Below are 22,216 nucleotides of genomic sequence, written 5' to 3'. Positions count from 1 at the left end.
TATCAGTAAAAATGCAATTTATGAACTTACCTTTACTTCCACTTAGTGGTTTTAAGTAGAGTGCCAAATCCTCAACGCATTTCTTTGCAACCTCATAGTGTTTATTCTCACCTAGATTACTTAACTTAATTGACTGATGATCTGGTACCTTAAAAAAAAAAAAAAGGAATATTGCAGAAATACATTCATCCAGCTCATGCAACTATTATTTATGTACTTGATAATAATCTTGGTGAGTATAAAATTATCATGCATAGATAATACATGAAAGCCATTTAAGTAAAATTAAAGTCAAACACCTAGCCAAACTGCTTTCCACAAACCAAAAATAAGGCCGGGCACGGTGGCTCATGCCCGTAATCCCAGCACTTTGGGAGGCCAAGCCAGCAGATTAACTTAAGTTAGGAGTTTGAGACCAGCCTGGCCAACATGGTGAAACTCCATCTCTACTAAAAACTACAAAAATTAGCCAGGTGTGGTGGTGGATGCCTGTGATTCTAGCTACTCAGGAGGCTGAGGCAGGAGAATCTCTTGAACCCGGGAGGCTGAGGTTGCAGTGAGCTGAGATCGCACCAGTGCACTCCAGTCTGGGTGACAGAGTGAGACTCCATCTCAAAATAACAACAATAACAGCAACAACAAAAAATAACATACTTAACAGCAGGAGCTGTGTGGATTAATGAAGGAAGAAAAGAAGCAGAAAGTTAACAGTATTGTATCGATGCTAATTTCTTGGTGTTGGATGTTAACATTAGGTTAAGCTGTGGAAAGTTATACAAGTTCTCTGAATAGTATTTTTTGCAACTTTTTTGTAAGTCTGAAAGAATTTCAAAATTAAAGAGTGGAGAAAAAAAGACACAGTTTTTTTTTTCCCCATAGCACTTATCACCTTTTTACTATATTATTTACTTAAGATAAGCATTATTAAGACAGAGTGTTCTCATTCAAAGGTCAAAACTTGGGTAAAAATTGCAGCTCTGCTACTTCTATGAATGACCTTGAGTAAATTACTTAACTGCTCCAAGTCATAATTTCCATATCTGCAAAATGAAGATGAAAATTTGTATTTTGTAGTGCCGCTATAAAAGTTCAATATAGGCCAGGTGCGGTGGCTCACACTTGGAATCCCACACTTTGGGAGGCCGAGGCAGGCGGATCACGAGGTCAGGAGATCGAGACCATCCTGGCTAACACGGTGAAACCCCGTCTCTACTAAAAATACAAAAAATTAGCCGGGCGTGGTGGTGGGCACCTGTAGTCCCAGCTACTCCGGAGGCTGAGGCAGGAGAATGGCGTGAACCTGGGAGGCAGAGCTTGCAGTGAGCCGAGATCGCGCCACTGCACTCCAGCCTGGGCGACAGAGCAAGACTCCGTCTCAAAAAAAAAAAAGTTCAATGCAATTCAACAAATAATTATATTTATGGAGTGCTTACCATGCACTGGACACAGTTATAGGTACCAGGGATATATCAATGAGCAAAACAGACAAAATGTTTTGCCTTTGTGGAGCTCACATTCTAGTGGAGAGGAGAAGAGGTAGCCAATCAATAAATTAAAAACATAATAAATTTGTAGTGTTCCAAGAGGTGAAATTATAGAGCAAAGATAAGGGGGACTGGAAATACTAGCGAGGGGTTACAAATTTAATTAGGGTGGTCAGGATTGGCTCCCTTGAGAACTGTGAGATATGAATGAATAAAGAACATGAAGAGAGAGGCTGGGCACGGTTGCTCACGCCTATAATCCCAGCACTTTGGGAGGCCAAGGTGGGCAGATCACTTGAGGTCAGGAGTTCGAGACCAGCCTGGCCAATATGGCGAGACCCCATCTCTACTAAAAATACAAAAATTATCTGGGCATGGTGGCGCGCACCTGCAATCCCAGCTACTCGGGAGGCTGAGGCAGGAGAATCACTTGAACCTGGGAGGTGGAGGTTGCAGTGAGCCGAGATTGCGCCACTGCACTCCAGTCTGGGTGACAGTGAGAGATTCCATCTCAACAACAACAACAAAAAAGAAAATGGAGACAGACTGAACGTTCTAGGCAAAGGTAACAGTAACTACAAAAGCCATCACTTGGCAATATACTTGGTATATCTGAGAACTGGCTAAGAAGCCAGTGTAGCTTAAGCAGAATAAGAACAGTAGTAAAAGAGATAACAGAATTCACACTGTAAAGACCTGTAGGCAATTTAAGAACCAACTGAGATAACATTTACAAATGATATTAACACAATACCTGTTGACCTATAGCAGATGCTAAATAAATGGTAGCTAGGTTTTTTTTTTTTTTGAGACAGGGTCTCACTCCCATCACCCAGGCTGGAGTGCAGTGGCACGATCTTGGGTCTCTGCAGCCTCCACCTCCTGGGCTCAAGTGAACCTCCCATCTCACCATCTCAGCCTCCCAAGTAGGTGGGACTACAGTCACACACCACCATGCCTGACTAATTTTTGTATTTTTTGTAGAGATGGGGTTTCGCCATGTTGTCCAGGCTAGTCTCGAACTCCTGGCCTCAAGCAGCCTGCCCACTTCAGCCTCCCAAAGTGCTGAGATTACAGGTGTAAGCCACTGTGTCTGGTGGTAGCTAGTATTCTTACAAAAAGTCTATGATATTTTATCAAATCTAAAATGTTGTTTGCAAGAGGCAACATTTTATACTCCATTAACAAAAATATACTGGCAATTAAATTAAGATACACTATCAATTGTAGATGCACCTTGATTTCATAGTGTGTAACTTGATTATAAACACTGAAAAGAGATTTTGTGCTTTACAAGGAGGACTTCAAATATCAAGATACTAAAGGAATGAATGAAGTATTTTGGTTTATTGGATTTTCTATTAAATCAGAAAAATAATTCCTTTCTGGCTTTAATATGTAGCACATGATGTACAGAATTTCATCTCTTCCTAACTTGTAAAATGGGGATAATAACTACCTGAAAACCTATGGTAAGAATTAGTAATAATAAATGCTGAATACTTTCTGTCAAACCTAATGCAAAGTAGACCCTCATTAAATATGTTATTTCAAATCTAGAGTCTTGCTTTGATTCAATAAAATAATTACAAACATGAATTCTATAGCACATGTTCTTTTTTTTTTTTCCCCTAATGTTCAACTAAAGCATCACATAGCTCAGAGGTGTCTTTTGGCTTCCATGGGCCACACTGGAAGAATTGTCTTGGGCCACACATAAGATACACTAACACTAACAATAGCTGATGAGCTAAAAAAAAAAAAAAAAAAAAAAAAAAAAAAAAAAAAAAAAAACTTTACGAATTTGTGTTGGGCTGCATTCAAAGCTGTCCTGGGCTGCATGTGGCCTGAAAGCTAGACAAGCTTGATACAACACATGTTCAGAAGAAATCATGCAGAATTTATTACTGACACATTGGTTTTTGGTTTTCCATATATACATCCCTACATAGACCTTATTGTTTCATTTACACTATTATATAAAAAGTCAAGTGAAGTAAAAAAAGTAACAACAACAACAAAAAGACCTGTTTCTGGTCAAAGCTTTGATTACATTTCTTTTCATATCACCTGGTGAATAAATACATATGCTTATATAAAAATGTTTCTTATCCACCAATATCACTTATATACATAAATTTTAGCCACAGAATTGAATATGAACTATAATGTAATCTAAGGTTTTGTATAAGGATATGACATTATCTAAAGAAAATCTTTCGCAGAACACAATCATGAAAATCAGGTACATTGAAATTTATTTTTTACACCTTAATGATCACTAAACATACTTTATACCTATTACTGAATAAAGTTCAATAACTATTTCATGTAACAAATTATTAGGTTGCTGCAAAAGTAATTGCAGTTTTTGCCATTAAAGCCACATAAGATGGCTGGGTGCAGTGGCTCACACCTGTAATCCTAGCACCCTGGGAGGCTGAGGTGGGTGGATCACCTGACATCAGGAGCTCCAGACCAGCCTGGCCAACATAGTGAAACCCCGTCTCTACTAAAAATACAAAAAAAATTAGCTGGGTATGGTGATGTGGGCCTATAGTCCCAGCTACTTGGGAGGCTGAAGCAGGAGAATCGCTTGAACCCAGGAGGTGGAGGTTGCAGTGAGCCCAGATCACGCCACTGCACTCCAGCCTGGGTGACAGAGTGAGACTCTGTCTAAAAAAAAAAAAAAAAAAAAAAGGGCCACATAAGATACACTAACACTAACGATAGCTGATGAGCTAAAAACATAAACATAAATCACAAAAAAAATCTCACAATGTTTTAAGGAAGTTTATGAATTTGTGTTGGGCCGCATTCAAAGATGTCCTGGGCCACATGTAGCCTGCAGGCTGGACAAGCCGTTAAAATAATGGCAAAACTAGTGATTACTTTTGCACCAACCTATAGTAAAATCTTGAATGCTTACCTGGGCTCCAACTAACTGGAGAAGTGCGAAGTTGACAGGAAGTACATCAATATCTGTGTTGATGGCAGTCTGGTCAAAAGGACAAGCTTTTCGATGAAGTTTATTCAAGCAGGTCTTGCAAACAGTGTGTGAACAACCTAAACTGATGGGTTTGTGCACATTCTCATCAAATTCATTATAGCAGATTGGACAGGACAGAAATTCTGTCCATTGAGCTGCCTGCACAGGCATTGTGGAAGCTGGATGCTCGGGTTAGCAGTCTAGCAGATCATTATTTTGCTGTGTAGTGTTTTGTAAGCTAGAAATGGACAAAAGTATGAATTAACCACATATTCATCATTCACCTTTGAAGAGTTAATTGCTTAAGTCAACTATTACAGCTTCAGACCTAAAATACTTCTAAATAATTTTATAACCTTTGGATGTCTTTTTTAAAAAACTTATTTGCTGAATTAATTACATTTCTGAAATTCTGCCTGGAAACAATACCTTAATAGTGTTCCTTTCAACTAAACTGTATTTATATTGGTTGCTGACATAATAAACATCAAAGCTTTTATGTATTTTTCTCAATGACCACATCAAACAAGCAAATTAACTTTCCATATTCCATTTTTAGGAACACAAATTACTTTGGACTGCTGGGCGGTTTTTTTGTTTTGTTGTTTAAAAAAGTGTTTCCCTTGGATAACCAGTACCCCAAAACATAATAAGGTATGGCCAGGAGTTAATGAACTTTGGAAACTACTGATCCAAACAATATTGTAGAGACTCAAGTGTGAAGAAAACAGCCTTGCCACCTGAAAGAGGAAATCTCTGACAAGACTTGGCTAGGAAGCAAAATGAGGCACTGAAAATCAACATATAAGAGAAGACTGTGATGACTGAGAGATGATTAAGAGAGCTGTTTGTTCATAAATGAAAGACTAATGCTGACCACAACATACAGTGCCAAAGTAAAACCAAAAAATTGTCATAAAAATCTTGTATTGTTCAATACAATACTTCTGATAAAACTACATTATTTAGCGATTGATATATATAACCAAAAACTGTAAAGTCCAATGAGGAAGACATAGAAGAATAAAACATTATTCTAAAAAGTTATATATGCATGATTAAAAACTGAAAAGGCACATAGAAAAAAACAGTGAGAGAATTTTTCTTATTTCTGAGATCAAAATGTTCCTGCTGGGCGTGGTGGCTCACACCTATAATCCCAGCACTTTGAGAGGCCGAGGTGGGAGGATCACCTGAGGTCAGGAGCTTGAGAACAGCCTGACCAACATGGATAAACCCTGTCTCTACTAAAAATACAAAATTAGCCAGACGTGGTGGCACATGCCTGTAATTCCAGCTACTAGGGAGGCTGAGGCAGGAGAATCACTTGAATGTGGAAGGCGGAGATTGCAGTGAGCCGAGATCACGTCATCGCACTCCAGCCTGGACAAAAAGAGCGAAACTTAATCTCAAAAAAAAAAAAAAAAAGTTCCATAATTTTAGTAAAGTAAAAGATTTAGTAGCAAAACGATACTAATTTGAACACACTAAACTTCCCAGAATTTCTTTATCTTCCAATTCAAGACTTACATAAGTCTGACAAAAGCTCTCTGGTGAACAAGAAATCTAGGTATTTAGGGCAATTAAACAACTAATACTTTATTTCACAGGAATGTTTACCAACCCAAATATATTAGTTCCACAGAAATTAGATGTTTAAAAATGTAGTCACATTCAAAAAGAAAAAATATATAACAGAAAGTATTCTCAATTATGCCAACATACAAAAAAATTCTATTAGCCTTTATTGTGCTTTCTTTTTTTTTTTTTTTTTTTTTTTCAGAGACAAAGTCTCCCTCTGTCGCCCAGACTGGAGTGCAATGGTGTGATCTTGGCTCACTGCAACCTCTGCCTCCCGGGTTCAAGTGATTCTCCCGCCTTGGCCTCCCAAGTAACTGGGATGGCACCCGCCATCATGCCCGGCTAATTTTTGTAGAGACAGGGTTTCTCCATGTTGGCCAGGCTGGTCTTGAACTCCTGACCTCAGGTGATCTGCCCACCTCAGCCTCCCAAAGTGCTGGGATTGCAGGCGTGAGCCACCGCGCCCGGCCCTGCGCTTTTATATTCACAAAAACAGAGATTAAAAAAAAATCTTGGTAAAAATGAATTACAGGGCTTGCTATGTAAAAAGCACCCCTATACAAACTTTCTCAAACAACTCTAATGCAAATTATCTAATATCTTTATCTTTAAAGTAACCAAATCTTCCAAGTTATAATTTTACAACTTTCATCCTCAAATTACCACATCTATTAATGCCATCAATCTAAAAACCAATTAGTTTCCTTCCAACTTTAGAGATGAGCACTGAGCAGATGAATATATCACTCCCTAAAACTACTGAACATTTTTAACATCCAGTTTTCTGGTTTGCAGAGTTATACAAGAAAAGGCCTTTGAGGAAGAATGAATTTCATCTTAAATCTACTGAAAGCCCTAATATAGTTAATAACTTGAACTGATTAAATATTTATGAAAACAGGACACTGCGTGTAGTTTTTCATAATGGCCACCTGTTTGGAAATGCTAATTCTGTGGGTTAGGGTATCACAGGCCACCTGGTAGTACAAAATAAGAGCAAATACCTTTTCCTTAGTTTTCCAAGGCCTTTCTGAAATGCTTTATATTAAAGCACGTAAGTGTGGGGCTTGGGGTGGGGGAGTTTCAACTATACAGAAAAATGCTATCTTTCATATTGTCACCTACTACACAGTTTTAAACTGTTTCAAACTATACCAGAGCACACTTAATAGTTTTATGTTACAATAGTCCTTAGTATAGTTTTATGTTACAATAGTCCTTAGTGTGTTTCAGCATAGAAACATCAGAGGTTTTAACATAATTAATACTGAGAAGTTTAATTTCTACCACAAATTGAATTAATACCTTTAAGATATAAAGGAAAAACACTGCCAAAATTTTGGCAATAACTCTACCAAATTTTCTTCTCTGTGTCAGAGTCTAGCTTTCTGACAGTAAATTATGAACTAAACTTCCCTTATACGATCAGATGTAAGAAACGCTTTGATTTTCCAAATATGTTTTTCTTCAGTAATATTATCAGTAAATCCTAGATTCCTTAATTAAGATAAATACAATATAAAATTTTATCTAAAACATAGAAGAAACTTCATTCCTTCAAAACAGGCACTTTGTAAACGTTTACCTAGAAAATATTTTTGTAACTACCAAAAATGGTAAATATCCTATAGTCTTTATAATTTAAAGAGCATATAAATGAACCATGGAGCACTAAGACTATATATTAATTTGCAAAACTTCTAGACCTATACTAATACATTTTATGCAACTTATTTGAGTCTATGTAAGTCTAAATTGCTATGAATATTTATAGTTATTACTGAAGTATTCTTCTCAAATAATCAAAACATTTCAAACTGAGATAAAATGGACTAAAAGGCCTACAACTCAAGATACCTAAAGTGATTCCTTAAGAAAAACATTCTAATTATTTGTATTAACTAATTTTAGTTACCAGTTACAAAAATTGAAGAAGGATAATAAGATAAAGCATACGAGTGAGAAATGCTAAATTAAAGGTGGGACCATAAACAATTTTTCGCTCAAATAATTTTCCAGACTGTAAGTTCCTTGCTATGAGTGCTGACACATAAAACAGGAAGCACAATAGGCATCTCTTATATGATTCAAATTACAAACTGCTTTATTAAGAGCCAGCTAAATACTTTCATTTTCTCTTATTAGTCCACCATATTATGCAGCCAGTTCAGGTCTACGGCATCTGATTTTAAAATGCCAGAATAAAGTTTATGCTTCTTTAACTGTCATATATGTATACAGCATTTTACAATTCTCTTAATAAAAATGTAAACCTTAGGGCTTAGTTCTTCTAATCAAAACCATTGTTTTCATTCTTGTTAACCTATGTGAGGAATATAAGCTACTGAAATGGACTGTCACAGTACTTCCCAGTTTAGAAAACTTAAAAATAATTAGTTTTGTTCTTAAAAAATGATATTTAAAGCATAAGCACAATTTGGATCTCTAGCTAAAAGACAAGTAAAAACCAAAACAGCAATGGAAACAACCTGTAAGCTAGAAACTCAGTACTGGAGAAAAAGGAATTGAATTGCAATTTAAAAGACTGCTATAATATGTGATTTTGCCGTTAACGTGTGAAGTATATATGACTCAAATTTTACTTCTTAAATACACTATGTGGTTGAACTGTTTTAAAATAAGTATTAGATATAACTTCCAATGCATTCTTTTTTTTTTTTTTTTTTTTTTTTTTTTTTTTTTGAGATGGAGGAGTCTCACTCTGTTGCCTAGGCTGGAGTGCGGTGGTGCGATTTCGGCTCACTGCAACCTCCGCCTCCCGGTTTCATACGATTCTCCTGCCTCAGCCTCCTGAGTAGCTGGAATTACAAGTGCGCACCACCATGCCCGGTTAATTTTTGTATTTTTAGTAGAGACAGGGTTTCACCTGTGGGTCAGGCTGATCTCAAACTCCTGATCTCGTGATCTGCCCACCTTGGCCTCCCAAAGTCCTGGGATTACAGGCATGAGCCACGGCGCCCAGTCTCAATGCATTCTAATAGGGCAATAATGAGATAACTACTTCTTTTTTTTTTTTTTTTTTTTTTTTTTTGAGCCGGAGTTTCGCTCTTGTTGCCCAGGCTGGAGTGCAATGGCGGGATCTCGGCTCACTGCAACCTCCGTCTCCCGGGTTCAAGCGATTCTCCTGCCTCAGCCTCCGGAGTAGCTGGGATTACAGGCATGCGCCACCAGGCCCAGCTAATTTTTTGTAATTTTAGTAGAGATGGGGTTTATCCATGTTGGTCAGGCTGGTCTCGAACTCCTGACCTCAGGTGATCCACCCGCCTCAGCCTTCCAAAGTGCTGGGATTACAGGCGTGAGCCACCGCGCCCAGCCAACTTTCTATTTTAACAAATATAACTAATATTAGTGATGACGAGAAAAATACTTTCTTTGAGATAGAACTTACTTCTGCCTATCAAATCATAGCCAATGGATAACTTCATCCTTCATATTACCAAAGTCCTTAGCTCTTTAATTATTCTGATTGTAACAGGATAATCTATCTGGAAGTTTTGGATTTTTATACATCTACTTTTATTCCACTAACATATTTCTTGGAAGAGTAATGCTGATCTACAACAGTAATATCCGATAGAAATATGTGAGCCATTATAATCCGAATAATTTTTAATTTTCTGGTAGTCACATTAAAAAAGGTTAAAAGAGGCTGGGCGTGGTGGCTCACGCCTGTAATCCCAGCACTTTGGGAGGCGGAGGCGGGAGGTGGGTGGATCACTTGAGGTCATGAGTTCTAGACCAGCCTGGTCAACATGGCAAAACCCCATCTCTACTAAAAATACAAAAATTAGCCTGGTGTAGTGGTGCCTTCCTGTAATCTCAACTACTCAGGAGGCTGAGGCACGAGAATTGCTTGAACCTGGAAGCGGAGGTTGCAGTGAACCCAAATGGTGCCACTGCACTCCAGCATGGGTGATAGAGAGAGACTGTCTCAAAAAAAAAAAAAAAAAGTTAAAATATATTTTATTTATCCCAGTTTATACAAAATATCATTTCAACATGTTGTCAATATTAAAATTACTGAGATATTAAAAAAAATCTTGGTACTAAGTCTTTGAAATCTGGTATTTTACACCTAAAGCACATCTCAATTCACAGAAGCCACATTTCAAATCTTCAACTGTCACATGTGGCCACTGGCTAGTACTGGACAGTGCAACTCTAGAATATTTAAATTATAAAGTAATACTTAAAACTTTTATCAAGAAATTGAGGTAAAACTCACACTTACACTTAAAGCTTTAGTAAAATTAGAGACGCTGATCATAACATTCATGAGACTGGATGCAAAACATGAACTTATTTTTAATTTTCAGCTAGCTTTATTTTACCCATGCTTCCTTTTTCCATCACTAAAAAGTGAAACTTCAACACGGTACAAACTAAACAGTAAGTAGTTACTAAAACCTTGTTATGAAGTTTTTTTTAGCGTTCTTAGCTATTGCAAACAATGTAGAAGTTCAACTTTTGAATATAAAATCCTGAGTGTAAAGAAGAATGCTTTGCCAAAATGCAAATTTTTGGTTTTTTCAAAGTGGAAGACAGCAAATTACAAAAGCAGAGTATGATTTAACAAAAATATATGAACAAAGGACGTAAGTCTTCTTACATGTCAGGTTACCAAAACAGAAATAACAGATCAGGGGTAACTCAAAGGATCCACTAATGAACACGAGTGTAATTAAATCCTCATAGAACAAGTGCCTGTTTGAATCATAACATCTGCTTTTTCTAAACGTAACTAGAATATATGTTTCACATTCTGTCCTCCTAGCAATTTTCCAAACTCTAAAATTTTGAAAACATTAATCTCCAAATCAACGAAAATGTCAATATTGAAAAGCAGTCTTTAACAGGATGTAACGACCTCTATTTCTTCAAAAATTGAACGTGGAAGTAAACAACGTAAGAAAGGCATGTGAAGCTACAACAGTGGTATAGCTTTTTAGACAGCTAAAAGGTTTTTTAAAAAGGAGAATCTATTAATATTCTTAATATCGTAAAAAGCTTTTAACTAAGTTTGTATGTTTAACCATTAAAAGGCTGCACCGGCTAACATTTGTTTCTTTGCTTTTGAGTGACTTTATACCACTGTGGTATAGCAACGTTAGCTTTCTCAGGTTAACCAAAAGTTCCTACTGGAACTTAAAAGTTTGGCCAATACAAAATTGGAAAAAAGATTACTTAAAGCACTTTATTTGGGATACAAACTCACCCACCCACAATGGGTAGGGGGAGAGTAGAAATGAAAAAAAGGAAGGCCGTGGGTAAGGGGAGAGGAGGAATTAAAAAGGGAACCCAAGGGTTATGAAAACATAAATAAATCACTGGATTAGATTTACTTTATGCCAGTGATTACTTGAGTCAATTTTGGTGTGAAGGATTTATCTGCCGGTATCTTAAACGGCTGCCTTGGGATTTGAAGGATGGAAATGACAGCTACCCTCATCTTCTCCCATCCTGAAAGCTAAGGATAGAAAAAAGTACAGCTGCTTCTCTGGGAAACAAAGATGCTTTCTACCATTCTTCTAAGATGGTGGAAGAGTCTCCTCAAGAGGCTACACCAAGAAGGAAAAATGAGAGAGAGAAAGAAGAAAGCCATAGCAGAATTTCCTGGCTGTGTTTCATGCCATTGCTCCTAGCCACAACCCCTGTGCAACCACTCAGGTCCGGCCATCCCCATCCTGGGAGGTTAAGCCCTCCCAGGGCATTGTTTGGCCGGGGTTCCTATTTACCACTCAGATCGCCTCCACCACCCCCTACGCTAGGGTCTCGGGAAGCCCCAGGGCAGAAAGCTGAAAAGCTAGGAGAAGACTTGGTTTCGAGGACCTCTTCCAAACCCCCTTACTAACTGGTGTAGAAAAGGGAGAGTGAAGCCGGGCCTTTGCTTGGGTGGGTTCGTTAGGGGTCAGAGGCGTCCGCTCGGCCAGTGTCGAAGGAAGGTGGCCATTTGAGCCGGTCGCTCCGCATCGAAAAAGCCCTACCAGAGAGAGGGGCCTCCGCAGGGCCCGGGTTCCGTCCGAGTGTCAGGTGCGGCCCTCAGTTCCCAACCCTCGAGGCACCAGGGGCGACAGCGCACAGGCCCCAGGGCTGAGACTGGTCTCCCGCCCGACCGCCGGGGACCAGGCACCCGGGCTGGGGCCCGAGCCGCATCGTGCCCGCCCCCGCCCTACCTGAGGGGGCCCGGGCGGGGTCGCTAAGGGCCGCTCCCGGGAGCCCCGCGACGGCGCGGCTTGGCGACGGAGGCGCCTCGTCTCGCCGGGGCAGAGCTCGGCGGAGGTTTCACGACCTCAAACTCCATCGGGAGCTACAGGGACAGCCCCGTTGGCGGCGGCGAAGGCCGCGACGGGGCCTCCTCCTCCTCCCTCTCCCTCCACCTCCGCCTCCTCCTCCTCCTCCTCACCACGGAGGCGGACCTGGAGGGATCCCGACCTAGCTCTCGCGAGAAGTTACTCCCCACTTAACGCGAGATTACGCAAGCCCGGGAGTCGGGAGTTGGAAGGAAAGCGTAGTAGCCCCAGCCACCCAAACTGCGCATCAACTTCCCTCTGCCTCAGCGGATCCACCCCGATCACGTGACAAGGGAGCCCCGGAGCACTGTGGGAGGTACTGTGAGAAGGACTAGGCAAGCCGAAGGGATTGATGGGAAATTCCCTGCACATTCATCTGCGCCTTGAGCCGGCTTCCTAGACGCTGGTTTGAGCGAGTGTCTTAACTCCCTTCGTGAAAAGCGTGGAATCCATTGAGCAGAATCTGATACATCTGTGTCACATTCTTCTTCACACTCCTGTGATGACATGCTGACAGGATCCCTCAATCCCTTTACAAAGATGTCAAGTAATCTCCCCATTACAAAAACAAGAAGAAAACATGTATTTGGCAGGCACTTCCACATCTCACTTCTTTATTAGAGAGAAAACTCTGTTTCTAGACAAAGAGTCCAAAGTGGGGGGGGGAGGGGGGGAAGAAAGCTCTGAGCTCCTCAAAAGCTGGCAAAAATACAAAATTTAAGCACAAATTCTGGCATCATATCTCAAATATTTATTGAAGCTTTTTACACAGCGAACTAAGGTAAGAATTATTCTTACAGTTTATAATTTATAGATGAAACAGACTTGGAATAGGGATATCAGAATTAACATTTATAAACTACTTAGTATGTGTCAGGCAGGTCCTGTGTTAGGTGATATTTAATTTTAAATCTTTTAGTTTTATTTACATTTCATTTAATTAGCAAAGTGATCCTAGAAGGCAGATACAATGTACCCCTTGTTACTGATGAGAAACTAAAGAATGTAGGCTAGAAAATGACCACGACGCCGGGCGCGGTGGCTCATGCCTGTAATACCAGCACTTTGGGAGGCCGAGGCGGGTGGACCACCAGGTCAGAAGTTAGAGACCAGTCTGGCCAACATAGTGAAACCCTGTCTCTACTAAAAATACAAAAATTAGCCGGGTGTGGTGGCGGGCACCTGTAATCCCAGCTACTCGGGGGGCTGAGGCAGGAGAATCACTTGAACCCGGGAGGCGGAGGTTGCAGTGAGCCGAGACCGCGCCATTGCACTACAGCCAGGCGGGGGGGCAGTGCCAGACTCCGTCTCAACAAAAAAAAGAAGAAAACAAATGACCATGACTTGTAATTAAACTCAAGGCACTTTCCAATGTGAAATCAGATGCCCAACAACAAAAATATCGAAGTAAACCTACGATAAATTAGAATATGGAAAGGTTGCTTCTACAGTTTTAACAAAATATATAGTTATTACCTATTATATTTGTCTGAATGACAGGCAAAAATCAGTGTTTTTGAAAAAAGATTCATTGGCCACATCGAAGACGTTTTTTCCACACATTATCTTTTTCGTTCTCTTCTCTTTATGAAACATATGCCAGGCCTAGAGAACTGTTAACAACCAATAATTGTTTCAGTAATTTCAACTGGACAGTGATAGGTAGTTTACATGTGCATATTTGTTTTCCACCCTACTGTGTATATATATATATACACACATATATACATATATGCACATATATACATATATACATACATATAAATATATATACACATATATAGATACATATAAGTATATATACACATAAACATACACATTATATATACATATATGTACACATATTTTTTTTTTGAGACGGAGTCTCACTCTGTCACACAGGCTGGAGTGCAATGGCATGATCTCAGCTCACTGCAACCTCCACCTCCTGGGTTCAAGGAATTCTCCTGCCTTAGCCTCCCCAGTAGCTGGAATTACAGGCACCCGTCATCATGCCCGGCTAAATTTCTTTTTTGTATTTTTGTAGAGACGGGTTTTCACCATGTTGGCCAGGCTGGTCTTGAACTCCTGACCTCAGAAGACCCGCCTGCCTCGGCCTCCAAAAGTGCTGGGATTGCAGGCATGAGCCACCAGTCCAGGCCAAATTTTTCTATTCTACTGGATATATTTACATTTCACTAGACAGGAGAATATATATTTCTGATAATCGGAGATTTTTCAAAGGTGTCCTGGTCACCATATTTATTTTTGAGATGGGGTCTTGCTCCCTCACTTAGGCTGACTGCAGCGGTGTGATATTGGCTTACTGCAACCTCTGCCTCCCAGGTTCAAGGGATTCTCCTGTCTCATACTCCCGAGTAGCTGGGATTACAGGCGAGCGCTACCATGCCCGGCTAATTTTTGTATTTTTAGTGAAGGGTTTTCATCAGGTTGGCCAGGCTTGTCTCAAACTCCTGACCTCAAGTGATCTGCCAGCCTCGGCCTCCCTAAGTGTTAGGATTACAGGCCTGAGCCTCGGCGCCCGGCGCTGACCACCATATTTAAAATTGCAATTCCATCCCCCTTCTCTGGTACTCCCTATTCCTGATTTTTCTCCAAATTCCTTCTCAAAATTTGACATACATGGATTTTACTTACTTGTTTACTGTTTGTCTCCCTTCACTAAGATGTTTCACAAGAGCAGGAATTTTTGTCTGTATACCTAACTTATACTTCATTGTAAGGACTCAGGAAGTATTTGCTAGATGAATGATTAATGTATAGTCAGGAGAAATTGTATCCTTTAAATTGTATCCTTTAAAAGTTCAAAGATGAAGACAAAACACATTGTTCTCCATTCCCACCTCCAGTTTATTATTTCTTATGTAAACATGTAAGATAGTTACATCCCAGGAAAAAGGGCAAGTGTTTTTCTCTTACAACGAAGTAACGACTACCTTTTCAAGATCTTTTATATGTAAATGGAGTAAATGAAGAGGCTGAACTCAAACACTTTGCAATTTTCTGTCATATCAGAAACACAAACTAAATGTGAATATGTTAAATGAATAAATTCTATACTTTGTCATACCTGAACTTTAAAAAAAGATTCCATTTTCCTGAAAATTTTTAGACATATCATGCAAACAGACACTCTCCTAGGAATGTTTGGAGATCATTCTGTGCTACTGAACAGGAATAAATAATATAAATAATAACCATCACTTTCACAAAACACCCCTCCCCCAGCAAAAATCTCAAAGTGCTCACAAAAAATTTTACAACAATCTTACAAGGCACACATAAAACTTAAACATAGTTTCAACCAATTTTTTTTCAAATATCCAAGATAGTAGATACTAATTCCTAAAAAATCAGAGTACTATTCTTTTACCCTCTCCTCCCATCTCCATCCTTCCCCCTTCCCCCCACGCCATTTTATAATAGGAAGCAAAAATAAGAAAAGTACTTCAATCACTAGTAAACTATTTCTGAAAAGAAAATATTTTCACACCAACAAATGGCCAATCTTAGGTCAAATGGAAGCAATGAGCTATGAATGAAACGTTAGCAATGAGCTATCACACTTTCCAGTGGAAAAAGATCCACTAATTAGAAAAATTATGTCTCCAATGGAGTACTTAAGTAACAAAGTTCATAAAGACACAAAACCGTCCTCTCTTGCTTTCCCCTCTTCTGTTCTCAGGAAGAATTAAATATAAAATCATGGAATTTTAGACCTGGAAATGATCTTTCAAATGATCAAGATCAAAGTTATTTTACATATAAAGTTAAAAAGTTCAAGGAGAAGTTCAGCACAATGTCGCTAACTAGTAACATTGGGTTATGAAGTCGGTTTTTTCATCAAACGAGACCTGCATTCTTGAAAGTCTCAAGGAAAGTTAAAATTCAGTGGAGAATGTCTTTCCCACAAAATTGTCAAAAAAAGGTTAACACTTATAACAACGAACATGTGATTCATTCATCACACAATTTTTATAAATGGTACAAAGTATATTACATTTTAAAATACAGAAGGGCTTCAATAGAAATTAAATACAGTAGAAATTCTACATAAAGCTAAGTTAACTAGAGGAGGACTAGAACAGCTTCAAAGAAAGATGCATCTAGTCAGTCTTCCTTACGAAAAGCAGTTCCTGTGTTTTAGAGAATATTATTTGCCCTGCAGTATATTTTAATCTTTGTTAAAATAATTTTTAAAAGTTTTGTGTTATATGTAGACGGAGATGTTAGAGAACTATGGCTCGGAACACCATCTCAAATATGACTCTCGCTAAAATAATCATACAGTCATGGTTTTCCTTTTGGCATATTTTTGGAAATATAAAACTCTAGGGATGGTTAAGATTTTTATCAACACATAGTGAATGGAAATTACATTAATGTAAATGAAAAAATACAACACTAATAGCTACCCCTTTTTAAATTGCTCATCTAGTAACAGCTAGAATATATATTGCCAATTCAAAATTTAAAATGACATGGATGAATCTCAAAGTCATTATGCTGGGTGAAAAAGCATTTCAAGAGGGAACGTACTATAAGATTCTGTTTATATGACAGTCCAGAAAAGGCAAAATAATAGTGACGGAGAACTGTTGCCAGGATTAGAGCTAGAAGGAGCTGACTACAAAGGGACGGCATGAGAGAGCTATTGGGAGTGAAGGAACTGTTCTGTAGCGACTGCAGTAGTGGTGCACAAATCTTTCTGTTAAAATTCACAGAACTATACACCAAGAAGAAATTTCAATTTTACTTCATGTTAAATAAAAAATAAAATAGAGAGGAACTTTTAAAACAGTAGAACAGATATCCCTGGTAAAGGTAGAATTTCTCATTTTTCACAGCTTCATGCCAATGGTATAATTTTACCGGCCACAAAATTATTAAATCCGATTGTATTAAATAAAATCAAGAAACTTGGGCCCAATGAACCATTTCTTAAGTATGTATACTAATAAGGCATGGAAATAAAAGTATTTTAAGGATTATTAACCCTGTATAAAAAAATTCTGCTATTCCCAAGTGAATCTGAATTGTTACTTTATACATTTTAAAATGAGAAGTATCTTGGTGTTTAGTTTGGAATCCAAGAACAGCTGGTAAAAAGTTAAAAAAAAATTTTTTTAGTGCCATCTGTTCTAAAGTGACTAGAAACAGATAATAGTGTTTTTACCTTTATTTTCTCTTCTTGTTATCCTAATTCATTAAAGTTTTTATATGATTGGATTTTATACTTAAATCAATTACCTAGAGACTCCAAATCAGAATCTGCAAATACTGCTGGATCCTTTGTCACTAGAATCAAGAATATATAAGAGAGGAACACTATTTCTCTAGGGATACTACTGAGACTTATATGTAAGGTATGAGATGAGACAGAATCCCATCAGCTTTACTGTGCCTCCCATAACTTTGGAACTGTTAGAAGTTCAGAAAGAATGATTATGTGTAAGCTGACAAAATATAAGAAACAAAGATTGGGGGGATGAAATATTACAAATGCTGCATCTCTACAGAAAGACTTGCGTAATAGAATAATACAAACTTTATATAACAAGTCTTGTGATTATAATTATAGTAGACTTTGCCTTTTGAGATCAGGCCTAGATAGTTTTTCACCACTGCTTCTGCCATGGACAGAGGTTAAGTGCTTTTTGAGAGCAGACTTGTGCTTGAAATCCATATCACAACAGTGGCATTTGTATGGCCGATCCCCACTGTGTATGTTCAAGTGGTCCTGAAGTGTGCTTTTGGCAGTAAATGTCTTCAAGCACACAGTACACTGAAAGGGCCGTATGCCCATGTGTCCTCGAATGTGTCGGTTGAGATTTTTCTTCTGTGTAAATGTTTTTCCGCACTGTAAGCATAAGAATAGTTTATGCATTTTAAGGTGGCGCAGATAGTTTTCAACATGAAGAAAGCCTCGAGGACACCTGGGGCACTGGTGCCTCAGTGAATAACCTTCCTCCAGATTCTGAATCTCACTCACTGTACCATAACTTCCTTCAGTATTCTCACAAAATAAGCCCTGATCTTGATTCCCAGGAACTTCAGCCACTCTGCTCTCAACTGTAGAATTGATCAATGAATGCTGTGTTTCAGAGAAATACATGCTTGCTTTTGAAGAGGTACAAGGCTGTGAAAACTGCCCATTTTCGACACCAGCTGTACTGATGGATTCTACATGAAGGATACAAATTTCATTGTCTTTAAAACCTATGTCTACTGTAGACAGCTCTGGTGACTTCATTTCCTTTCTCTCTGATGTCAGACTCTCTACTGTAGACTGCAAAGCATTGCTTTCCTCTTCTTTAACATGGAAATCTATGTTTACAGGACTATCTTCTGAAATTTCAATTATCTCACAGTCTTTATCAGAATTTTCATCTTCATTCTTAACATCAGGATCAGAAGACTGACACAGGTCAGTGTGTTGGTTGTTGTTTTTCATAGAAAGATCAATTTCCAGATACTTTGACAAAGCTTCTGTGCACTTTTCCACAATGTGAACCATCTGAAGGTAACTGGCAGCAGTCAAGTATTTCAAAAGCTCTTTCCTTTTAACTTCAAGTGCTCCAGTATAGCAAGACAGTAACAATTTTCTGCCAACTTCTGCACTCTGTAAGATGGTGATTCTGACATGTTTTGACTGTGTGAGTAAAAACTGATCTCTCATAAAAGTGGAGCAAGCAGCCAAAATCACCTTGTGCCCCTGGAACTCAGTGTCATTAATGTAAATTGATACATCACAAAATAAATTCTGCTGTCTCAAAAGATTCATTTTCTGCAAGACCACATCTCCTTGCTGTTCAAACTGGAAATGCAGAACATCAGACTCAGCAGCCATGATCACAATCTAAGCAAAATAAAACACAAACATTGATGTAATAAGGATAGGGAATGCTTTCCCATGCTGTAATAGTGAAAACAAACGAAAAACCCCAAACCTGAATTAGGAAAAAGAAGACTCAAAGTCTAATGTAGGTGTTATGAACCTTTATGCCACCATCTCAAAACGAGAACTTTATAATGCACTTCTCTATGATCTCATAGCACATTTTTCATAACTTTGTTACAACATTCATTACAATGAATTGTAGTGAACAGTTTCTAGCTTGTTTCTTTTGCTAAATGTTGTGTGCCTTGTGGTCAAGAACAATCTATCAATTTTGAAATCCAATAATAAGCACTGTGACCACCACAAAGTTGATTTAACATAATATATCCAATTAGCAACTTTAACGTAATCTCCAAACTTCCTACTCCCCACCACTACAACAGGTCCTCCTTCCGGTTCACCTGGACAACTGCAATGTCTTCCAACAGGTCTTCTTTATACCACACTCTTCTGTATGCCAGATTACCCGCCTGAGTGCCACCAGGATTAACAACCCTTATTTTATTTTATTTTATTTTATTTTAAATTTCCCTTTTCTGCTTTAAATCTTCTATCGTTCATCTCTACCTCCGGGACAGTCCAGATTTCTTAGGAAAGAATACGAGACCCATCACGATTTGGCTCTAACCCATCTTTATGGCTTTATCACCTTCTATTCTCTTTTTCATACTCGAACCTCGTTCAATACTAAATTTTTCCATCATTACCCAGACAAAAAGACACGAATACACATTTCTTACATTCGCGTTTCCAGTTCCTTTTTTCAGCTAGTGATTAGGCTCCTTTAAGCCCAAATCAAGTAAAACTAATATGACTCCACCTCCCGTTTCAACCAGAGAGAGTCAGCTGCTCTCTCTGAGCACCGCGAGATGGTGCCTGATGCATCTGTGTTCCTGCACCGAGCTCAGGGGCCCACACAGAGCAGGAGGAGCTCAGGGAACATCTGCTGAACTGAAACCGGATGCCAGGTTCAGCACACAGGTATTCTGGAGGCAACCCTGCGAAGGGCCAAGGCCCTGTCGGCCCACTGGTTGCAGCACCAGATTAGCCACTCCGGGGCCGAGCCCAGCTGTCCTCCTCCTCCTCCTCCTCTTCCTCAGGCACCCTCCACCTGAGGAATCTACTTTGCACTCACTCACCGACTCAGAAAACTAGAGTCAAGGATTCCGCGGCAGCGTCTGCCCAAGCCGGAAGATGGACTTAGCCTGGAAGAAAACACATCCGGTGTCAACCAGCTTTATTCTTTACTGGGGCCCTCTAGGCGCCCCGGAAGGACATTCTGAGACGGTCTTCTTTCCTCACTTCCCCCCTCTTGGAATGACAGAAAGGCTCCTGAATGCCGGCAAGCCCCATCTCTCTTGTCCCAGTTTCGGCACTCGAGCCGTTTTCCCCCACCATCCCTTTTTTTTTTTTAAGACGGAATTTCGCTCTTGTTGCCCAGGCTGGAGTGCAATGGCGCGATTTCGGCTCACTGCAACCTTCGCCTCCCGGGTTCAAGCGACTCTCGCTCCGCAGCCTCCCAAGTAGCTGAGATTACAGGCGCCCGCCACCACGCCCGGCTCATTTTTGTATTTTTAGTAGAGACGGGGTTTCACCATGTTGGCTAGGCTGGTCTCGAACTCCTGACCTCAGGTGATCCGCCCGCCTCGGCCTCCCTAAATGCTGGGATTACCGGGTTGAGCCACCGCGCCCAGCCGAGCCATTTCCTTTTGTGAGTCCTCCTGAATATCCGAATTGGAGACGGGGTTTGAGGTTCGGTTACGGCACGTCTGTCAGAGTAACCAGACCTTTTATGGATTATTCTGGGACGATTCCTCTCCTTATTGGGGCCACCTACAACTTGAAAGGTGGCAGAGCAGAAACTATCATAAAGATCCGTATTCGAGATTGCCTAGATAATGCCCCATCAGGAGATGGCCCCAACCTCTGGATCTAGCTTCACACTTAAATGCGTTCCTCCATCCCAAAACTTTTGGCCCAGCTGTTTCCTCTGACGTGCCCTAGCCTTTTCCCCAGGTTTTTTTTTTTTTTGAGACGGAGTCTCTCTCTGTCGCCCAGGCTGGAGTGCAGTGGCAGGATCTCGGCTCACTGCAAGCTCCGCCTCCTGGGTTCACGCCATTCTCCTGCCTCAGGCTCCCGAGTAAGCTGGGACTTCAGGTGCCCGCCACTACGCCTGGCTAATTTTTTTTTTTTTTTTTTTGTATTTTTAGTAGAGACGGGGTTTCACCGTGTTAGCCAGGATGGTCTCGATCTCCTGACCTCGTGATCCGCCCGCCTTGGCCTCCCAAAGTGCTGGGATTACAGGCATGAGCCACCAAGCCCGGCCTTCCCCAACGTATCTTTAAAGAACCCGTTTATAAATCTCATCATCCTGAACTGCCCTAAGATAATTGGTTCCCAGTTGGAAACCTGTAATCCCTTTTCCTGCCTTCATTATTGCAGTTAACACGCCTGTATTAATTTGTGCCTCATCTAGGCAGAGTTATTTAGGACAGTGGCTTACTGATCTTTGTATTCTCGAAGTCTAGCACTTGGTAGGCATCAAGTATTTGTGCTGAATGAAGATATGTCTGAAGAAGTTCTTTTTCTTTTTTTTTTTGAGACAGAGTCTCACTCTGTCGTCCAGGCTGGAGTGCAGTGGCACGATCTCGGCCTACCGCAACCTCCGCCTAGCAGGTTCAAGCAAATCTCCTGCCTCAGTCTCCGAGTAGCTGGGATTACAGGTGCCTGCCACCACACCCAGCTACTTTTTGTATTTTTGGTAGAGATGGGGTTTCACCATGTTGGCCAGGCCGGTCTCGAACTCCTGACCTCAGGTGATCCACCCGCCTTGGCCTCCCAAAGTGCTGGGATTACAGGCATGAGCCGCCACGCCCAGCCTCTGCACCAATTCTATTCCTTTTTTTTTTTTTTTTTTTTTTTTGAGACAGAGTCTTGCTCTGTCGCCCAG

General features: G+C 39.9%; 2 protein-coding genes across 9 annotated transcripts in view; both read right to left on the bottom strand.

The window, feature by feature from the left end:
• The window catches only part of RC3H2 (ring finger and CCCH-type domains 2), a 56,513-nt gene extending 43,825 nt beyond the window's left edge, over positions 1-12,688 (bottom strand). For 3 of the 7 annotated variants that reach the window (XM_520240.9, XM_009457247.5, XM_009457245.5), the window contains exons 1-3: positions 12,249-12,688; positions 4,414-4,711; positions 31-148 (exon numbers count right to left, since the gene is read on the bottom strand). In XM_520240.9, coding sequence (XP_520240.3) covers positions 31-148; positions 4,414-4,644 — 349 coding nt within the window. In that variant the 5' untranslated portion in view covers positions 4,645-4,711; positions 12,249-12,688. Of the gene's footprint in view, positions 1-30; positions 149-4,413; positions 4,712-12,059; positions 12,220-12,248 lie in introns of those variants that run through there. The other 4 variants (XM_009457246.5, XM_016961607.4, XM_009457244.5 and 1 more) reach the window with 3 other exon arrangements.
• Positions 12,689-15,197: 2,509 nt separating this feature from the next.
• On the bottom strand, positions 15,198-20,471 carry ZBTB6 (zinc finger and BTB domain containing 6). 2 transcript variants are annotated; one of them, XM_009457250.5, is made up of 2 exons: positions 20,007-20,471; positions 15,198-19,224 (listed from the first exon to the last, which is right to left on the bottom strand). In XM_009457250.5, exon 2 carries the CDS (start codon positions 19,213-19,215, stop codon positions 17,941-17,943), a length of 1,275 nt encoding a protein of 424 aa, XP_009455525.1. In that variant the 5' UTR covers positions 19,216-19,224; positions 20,007-20,471; the 3' UTR covers positions 15,198-17,940. The 2 variants fall into 2 exon arrangements, with proteins under 2 accessions (XP_009455525.1, XP_001139046.1); XM_001139046.8 differs by having other exon boundaries at positions 20,406-20,471.
• Between the last annotated feature and the right edge of the window lie 1,745 nt (positions 20,472-22,216).

The sequence above is a fragment of the Pan troglodytes genome, chromosome 11 (genome assembly GCF_028858775.2).
Source record: "Pan troglodytes isolate AG18354 chromosome 11, NHGRI_mPanTro3-v2.0_pri, whole genome shotgun sequence".
In the NCBI taxonomy this organism is placed as follows: domain Eukaryota; kingdom Metazoa; phylum Chordata; class Mammalia; order Primates; family Hominidae; genus Pan; species Pan troglodytes.
The sequence above is the reverse complement of the archived record's forward strand: the minus strand, read 5'-3'. Positions and strand labels throughout refer to the sequence as shown.

Coding starts and splice junctions, on each gene's coding strand:
- ZBTB6 (XM_009457250.5), bottom strand. CDS start 19,215: ATGGCTGCTGAGTCTGATGTTCTGCATTTCCAGTTTGAACAGCAAGGA.